At 45.1% G+C, this 8,086-nt stretch overlaps 1 protein-coding gene and 1 non-coding gene across 2 annotated transcripts; both read left to right on the plus strand.

The window, feature by feature from the left end:
- The first annotated feature begins 224 nt into the window (after nt 1–224).
- Nucleotides 225–297, plus strand: TRNAK-CUU (transfer RNA lysine (anticodon CUU)). Its single transcript has one exon. It is a non-coding gene; the product is annotated as a tRNA-Lys (tRNA).
- A 3,714-nt stretch (nt 298–4,011) lies between these two features.
- KLF14 (KLF transcription factor 14) lies at nt 4,012–7,353 on the plus strand. The gene has a single exon (XM_060156667.1). It carries the CDS (start codon nt 4,012–4,014, stop codon nt 4,993–4,995), a length of 984 nt encoding a protein of 327 aa, XP_060012650.1. The 3' UTR covers nt 4,996–7,353.
- The last annotated feature ends 733 nt before the right edge of the window (nt 7,354–8,086 follow it).

An 8,086-nucleotide genomic window follows, 5' to 3' on the forward strand; every position in this document is an offset into this window, starting at 1 on the left:
AAACATTCTCAACGAGATAGAAATAGGAAAACAATGCTTGCTCTCATTCTTGCTATTTGATGTTATATTGGAGGTCCCAGCCCATCCAATGACATAAGAAAAGGAGAAAGTATTAAGAGTATTATTTAAGGATAATATTATCTACATAAAAATACAAGAGAATTTACAAATAAACAGTAAGAAAGTTCAGCATAGTTGCTAAAACAGGATTATTCCATGAGAATTCCCTGGCGGTCCAGTGGTTAGGACACTGCGCTCTTACTGCCAAGGGCCTGGGTTCAATTCCCAGTTGGGGAACTAAGATCCCACAAGCCGCGTGGCACAGCCAAAAAAACCAGGATTATTCCAAAATCAGAAACTTTTCCAAACAGCAGCACTAACCAATTTAAAAATTTTTTAAAGGATCCCACTTGAAAAAGCAACAAAAACTGTAAGGTACTGAGGAATAAATCTAACAAAGAGGTACAAGCATTTTATACGCAAAGTATAAAATGTTATGGAAGGATATGAGGAAATCAGAATAATATTAATGTATTGGATGACTCAGTTTTATAAAGATGTAATATCTCCCACAATTTAACCTACAAATTTAACTCAGCAAAATACTGAGAAGATTTTTCAGTGGAAGTTGACAAACTGATACTAAAGTTAACATGGAAGAGCAGAAGTCCAAAAAATAGCTGGTACAGTTTTTTTAATGAACAAATGGAGGAAATGCCCTTCTATAGGTGAAGACTTATAATAAAGCCATAATAATTAAAACTTTGTAGTACCGTCTCAGAATTGGTTTGATCAGTAGAAAAGGACAAAGTAGGAATATATCCATGAACGTACGGAAATTTAATTTATAATCACAGTGGCATTACACATTAATGGGAGGAATGAAAGACTGTTTAGTAAATCAGGTCATGACAACAGGTTTTCCATGTGGAGGGAGGGAGAATAAAATTAAATTCCTACTTCACACCATTCCAAAAAATAAGTCTTGGATGGATCAATTTTACAAGTGTGGAAAACAAAACTTTAAAACATTAAGGGAAAAAACATAGGAGGCTATCTTTGTGGCATCACGTGTGGAGAGTTGTCTTTAATATGACATAAATGACACAAACTATAAAGAAGATCAGTGAATGACTACATTTTAAATTTTCTATAGTTCAAAAGTTATTGGAAGTTAAAAGAGAAGTCACAGAATGAGACAATATAATGTTAATATATGTGAACTCCTACAAATCAAGAGGGAAAAAGATGAAAACATACACAGCCCACTGGATAAACGGATGAAGACTATGAGAAAACAAACCACAGACTCAGAAACCTTAATAACCAGTAAATATATGCTCAACCTCGTTGGCAGTGAGGGAAATCCAAATAAAGCGATGAGATACTGAGCTTTAAAAAAAAAATCAAATTGTCAGAAATAAGAAAAGTCTGAATCTAGAAAGTAAGGGAAGGTCATGTGAGGGAAACAAGAACTCTCATACACCGCTGATGGGTGTATAAATTGGAGAACTATTTGGCAGTCTCTAATAAACTGCAAATGTATGTGTAACCTAGCAATTCCCCATATAGGTAGACAGAGAAATTCTACCTACCTATAGAAGACACATGTACACATATGTTCATATTAGCATTGCCCTTAATACCAAAATATTGACAGCAGCTTAAATATTCATCAATAGGGGAATGAATAAACCCAGCACATTCACATGCATGGATCTACAATACAGCAATTAAAATGAATGCACTGGATTTATATTTATCAACATGGAAAGAATGAAAACATACCATGAAGGAAAAAAAAACAAGTCACAGAATATGCATAGTCCAACACCACACCTGTGCATTTAAAAAATCAAAACAGTACTCTGTATTTGTATGGGTTCATATGTAGTAAAAGTATAAAGCCTAGATTTAAAAGTTACATACCAAATTCGTGATAATGTTTGCCTTTGGAGAAAGGGGTGGAGAATGGTTTTGGGGAGGAGTGCAAAGGGACTTCAATTTTATCAGAAAGTTGAATAGTTCAATTAAAAAAAAAAACAGACCTGAAGCAGATATGGCAAAATGCTGACATTTACCAATTACATGAGATAGGTGCATGGGTGCCTGTAATACTCTCTCTGCATTTTAAAATAGCTTTAGATTTTTTTCTAAATAATAATATTTTTAAAAAGCAGCTAGTAAAGACTTCTATCTGATAGAATTTTAATATGTGTAGATAAAGAGTTAATTGTCTAAAATTTTGAAGCAAGCAGCTTTATAATAATTATCTGTTTTAGAATAGAATCTCCATAAAGATAACAAAGCTGACAAGATCATAAAACTACTGAAATGAATAAAGCAGATTCTATAAGTGTCAACATGGATAGTTCTCAAAATCATACTGAGGGGAAAAAGTAAGTTGCAAAATGATATGTACACTACTGTACCATTTATAAAGAAAATTTAAAATATATAAGCATGGACATATATATTTACATATAATATATATAGGTAATTAGGTAATAAAGAATAATAACAATGCTGGAAGAATACACACTTTATGATACTGATTACCTAGGCAAGTAAGGAGAGAGAAAGGTGAATGGAACTGAGGAGAAAAATAAGGTGACATTCAACTCTATCTGGAATTTTTAATAAAAATAAAAATCCTGAAGCAAATGTGACAAATATTTCACATTTGATTACCCTAAGAAGTAATACATGAATATTTGTTATTCTTGAGATATATGTATTTTTAATGTTCAAAAGAATAAGTACTGAAGAATTGCAAATAAACTGCACATAATTCAAAAATATGTAAGTGAAGCTTGTATACATCAAAAACGATACGCTATGACTATTTTTAGAAATTATCCTGTTTGCTTTTCTGTGTTTTTAATTTTTTTAAATTCAAAAGAAGAAAAAAATGAAAGCAGTGAAGAAATGTAAACATATACATACATATATCTGATTATATAAAGAGAAAAACCTCCACAATCACAAAACGCCATATGAGCAATTCTATATAAATTGCTGCATTTTCTTATTTTTAACTTTTGTCAAGAGAAAAATAAAAGATGTTGCCTAATTGGAAACGTGACTTTCTATTATTAAAATTGTGGGAATCCATTTTAATGTGTTTATCTCGCTGCTAGTCTATAATTTATATTACAGCGTGGAAATTTGTTTGTATGCCTGTGACAGGTTAAAGCAGTTTAAACATGCATTTTTCTTTCGTTGGTTGAATAGTTAAATCGTTACTCAAAGGATTTTAAGTTTCAATTTCAACCATGAGGGGATTCTTTGCTTTTTTTCAAGGTTAAAAATGTTTCTGGTTCAAAATGCTATTAATTAATGGCTACGTAGTGGCTCTATTTAGGGAATTGGTACGGACCCTGGGTTAGCAGTGGAACTGTTAGATGAGAAAACTTTTTTCATGAAGACTCGGGGATATTTTAAATTCGATCTGACAGCGGTAACAGAAGTGAAATGTAATTACAGCTCGCTTAACTAACAATCGTAATTATGAATCGAAAGACATGTCAGGTATAAGCATTTTTTTCCCTTAAAAAAAAAGTTTCTCGGACTCCGCCGGACACCCAGCTGGCGGAGGACCAGCGGGCGAAGGGGGAGCGAAGCCGGCAGGCTGCCCAGAAGTTACGATCGGGGAGTTTTCTCTTTATTAAAATTACCTGGCTCACCAGCAGAGGCAAGAACGCGAAGACAAGATAATTTCTTAGGCTGTTAAAAATGACTTAGCCCGGTGGGCCGCGCGTTCCGAGGGGGTGTCCTGCGGCCGGGGCGGGTCCCGCCGCCCCCGCGGGCTCCGGTGCGTCAGGGGCGCGTCAGGCGGGGCGGGCGCCGCGCGGGCGGCGGCGGCGGCGGCGGCGGCGGCGGGTGGCGGGCGGCGCGCACCGGGCCTCCTGCTTCTCGCTCCGAGGCTGCGGGACGGACGCTCCCGAGAACTCTCTCGCCCGCGGCCGGCCGCGCTCGGACGGCGCGCGCCGGCGGCCCGGCGGTGCCAGCATGTCGGCTGCCGTGGCGTGCCTGGACTACTTCGCCGCCGAGTGCTTGGTGTCCATGTCCGCGGGTGCCGTGGTTCACCGCCGCCTGCCGGACCCCGAGGGCGCGGGCGGAGCGGCAAGCTCGGAGGTGGGTGCGGCGCCGCCGGAGTCCGCTCTGCCGGGTCCGGGGCCACCGGGGCCCGTGTCGGTCCCCCCGTTCCCCCAGGTCCCCGCCCCCAGCCCCGGCGCGGGCGGCGCCGCGCCCCACCTGCTGGCTGCAAGCGTCTTGGCTGACTTGCGCGGCGGCTCTGGGGGGTGCTTTGGAGAGTACTCGGGGGAAGCTCTGCGCGCCTCGTCCGGTTCCTCCGACCCGACCCCGTGCTCCGGCCCGACCCTGTGCTCCAAGCTGATCCCGGCCACCAGCGCGGCCGAGGTCTCCGGACCCGAGCACTCCTCCCGCGCGCTCGCGGTCCCTGGCGCGCCAGCCATCCCGGGAGTGCCTGCCCACCCTGGCGCGGTCTCCGGCGTGGCCCCTGGGGCGGGCCCGGCCCCCGCCACGGGTCCAGGCCCCCGTCGGAGGCCAGTCACACCTGCTGCCAAGCGCCACCGCTGCCCCTTCCCGGGCTGCAACAAAGCTTATTACAAGTCATCACATCTGAAGTCCCACCAGCGCACCCACACGGGTGAGCGCCCTTTCTCCTGCGACTGGCTCGACTGCGACAAGAAGTTCACGCGCTCCGACGAGCTGGCCCGCCACTACAGGACGCACACGGGCGAGAAGCGCTTCTCCTGCCCCCTCTGCCCCAAGCAGTTCTCCCGGAGCGACCACCTGACCAAGCACGCCCGCCGCCACCCAGCCTATCATCCCGACATGATCGAGTACCGGGGGCGCCGTCGCACTCCCCGCGTCGACTCGCAACCCGCCAACCTGGTGGACAGCTCCGGCTCCGTCCCCGGGCAGGTGCTCAGCTTTACCACCTGCTTGTCTGACAGTCATTGCTGTTAGTTGTCCCCTCAAGGACGATCCCCCAGACCATTGTCCTTGCTTTCTTTCTGCCCATCCCTCTTTCCCAGAGTGATTAGACCAAGGCACAGACTGGCTTCTCCGCTCTGAGAGTGGGTCCAGGCAGGCACGTTGGACTCTGGGGAGGGACTGTGGGCCCGAAAATAGCAGGAATGCTTACAACACGTATATCATCCAAAAAAGGGGGGTTTGCCTCAAGACAGCCCCCAGGAACTGATAAGAAGGGATGAACCCCGGTACTCTCCAGAGTCCTGAAGAGTCTCCCTTCCATGGGAACCAGAGATGTGAAACTGGAATTCTCAGGTGCCTGAGGAGCTCTCAGTCTCAAAGGACTCTAGTGTCTTACCCACCCACCAGGGCGGACCTTGGAGAGGGTGTCAGGGGTGGCAGTCTTGGAAATGTCCAAGACTGGGATGGTGAGAGGCCTTTGGAAACAGAAATGATTTCTATTTCTGTAAACAGCAATGTTTACTAATGTATTTTTAGTGTATTTTAAACAGGGATCACAGGTTGATAGGAGATTGATATCCCCCACTCCCCAACTGCCCCAGCTACCTCTGCTAGGAGAGGCCATGTAAGAGTCCATGTGGATGTATGGCTGGGAGATGCTTCTTGGTGTCTGGGGGGTGGTGCGAGCCTGTTTGCAGGTCCTGTTGCAAGGGTTGGAACCCTGCACTTGTGTCGTAGCTTTTCTTCTAATTTGAAGTGCTACTTGGAGAAGTAACTTCCTGGCTCACTCGCAATGATATTGGTTTAAAAATTTGGAAAGAATCATAAATGCACCAGAAATAATAAGGGTGATCCAGGCTAGTTCCCACTTCACCAAGAGGGCAAACCCAAGTGACGGTGGTTGAGATAGGTCCAAACCAAGACCTTTCAGAACCATTGTTAACGTTCAGGGAAATAGGGGTTTTGGGTCCCAGCTGGCCACACTCCCAAGTAACCTCAGGTGTGGTAGATTCTGTTCATTTCTTAGTGGCTAGCTAGGGCGTTATTTCCCTTGGGGTCTGTGCATTTTTGTTTCTGCAACAGGTGAGTTGGTGGTTTGGGGAGGGGAAGGTGGGAGCGGCTTCTTTCAAACAGCTAGCTGCTCTGGATTTGGGGAAGGGACAGCAAGGTGAAAGTTACTGTCAAATAGGAGGACCCTTCTCCCCTGACCTTGGAGCCCCTCCAAGTTACATCCTCAGGACCCCTCTCCCCCAGTGCAGGAGCTGAGCATCACCAGTATTTATTTTTCTCTGTAAGTGTTTCTGCTGCTATGGATGAAATTGTTGGCCACTCTGCTTATGTATGTGTGAATGTGTATACATGTGACCCTTTCATTAGAGATGGGGCTGAAAGGCATTTCCTGCTCTGGTAAAGTCCTCTTTAGCCCCCTCCTGAATATCTTGTCATAGTCCACCAATCACGTTTGTGGAGGATGCCAGACTCTCAAAGGACCATAATAGGCATCTAGTTAAACAAACCTCTTTCCCCTGTTTTGCAGATGAAGGTACTGAAGGCCAGGTAAGCTCGAAGTCACATGCTGAGTTGCTGGCAAAAGCCATGACTAGAACTTAGTTATCTGGCCTTCTGAGTGACTCTTTCCCTCATGCTTAGTTACCCCATCTGGGCCCTTAGTCAAAGGGCACCACTCTCCTTTACTATCACCAGGATCCCCTCCTTCCCTATTCCCTATCATTTCTACGTTCCTTCATCTGTCCAGTCCCCGCTGAACCCTTTGCCTGTTGTGTTTAACCCCAAAGCCCTTTTCTTAGCAGGTTGAGTCCATTCCCTCCTTCCACACCATGTGGACTTAAAGTGGGAATGCCTCTTTAGCATCTTGGGAGAGACTTTACCTTTTGATCTGGTACATAAATTTTCAATGCTAGTTTCTAGTCCTGGGCACTCTATCTTCCTTGAGAGAGTAAGTGATGTGAACACTGGGACTCTAATAAGTGCCCCTACACTAAGTGAAGGAAGGGTATTTAGGAAGGACTCAAAGGGTATGAAGAGGTTCAGTGTTTCCTGATGAGGACTAAGCAGGGTAGGTGGAGCTTTCCTTGAGTTACTTGTGGGAATAGGAGGCCCACAATTGTGAAGGTGGGTTTTGGTGGTGGAAAGAGTCCTCCCTTTGTTCGGTTTGTCTCCTCAGCTGGGACTTGATAGGAAGGGAACTCTGGGGCCCCCTTGAGGACTGTGATTTCCCTTTTGTCCCCTTCAGTAGAAGATCTGCCATTGGGTAGGTGGACCAATGAAGCTAACAGGAGAGAGACTCCCACTGACCATTCTGGAATTGGGCTCGAGAAAGCGTGACTTTTCCAATCACCCTCTGATAAATAACTTTTGATTTTCAATCTCCCAAGTAGTGTCCTTATTTGAGTTCTTGTACCTTGGGGACTTTTGTCTGGGAAAGGCCTCTGACAAGCTAAATGTAGCATGTCTTTCAGTGACTTCTCCAAGGACTTGGGGTGGTGGGAAGGGAGACAGACAATGGGGGTAATATTAGTAGGCTGATCTTTCTTAGCTTTGGTTATTGTTGTTACCCTTTTCACTCCAGTGGCCAGACAGCTCTTGAGGACCTGTTATTAGTGAAATACCTTGAAAGGGTCTTCCTAGTTTTATTAGTGTTTCTTTTGCTTCTTTTTGTTAATCAGATGGAACTCAGCAAGTGAGTATGTCTGGGGTTTGGTTGTGGTCAATCTGAACCTCTGGGCTCTTGCCCGACTCCCACCATCCTGAGTTCTGATGTAGGAATGACCTAGTAACAGAATCTTTTAATAGAACTCTTCCCGAAATCTGGGTTGGGAGCTGGGATTGAATTCCAGGTCAGACCTTGGGCATGAGAGAATTGGATCCCCTGCCCCTGCTGGGAGGAGATGAAGAGTACAGGCCTTGCCCCACCCACAGGGACAAGAATCTTGTCATTTGTCCCTATTTCCCTATTCTCCTCCAAGTAGGAAACTGTATTGGAATATCACTCTTGGCCTCTGTCTCTACCTCTTACTTAATCTCCAAAGGAAGATTGTGTTCTCTGATGGAGACATACAGAAGAGGGTCATCATGTACACACACATACACACACACACACACA

The sequence above is a fragment of the Lagenorhynchus albirostris genome, chromosome 8, assembly GCF_949774975.1.
Source record: "Lagenorhynchus albirostris chromosome 8, mLagAlb1.1, whole genome shotgun sequence".
Lineage (NCBI taxonomy): Eukaryota > Metazoa > Chordata > Mammalia > Artiodactyla > Delphinidae > Lagenorhynchus > Lagenorhynchus albirostris.

Coding starts and splice junctions, on each gene's coding strand:
- KLF14 (XM_060156667.1), top strand. CDS start 4,012: ATGTCGGCTGCCGTGGCGTGCCTGGACTACTTCGCCGCCGAGTGCTTG.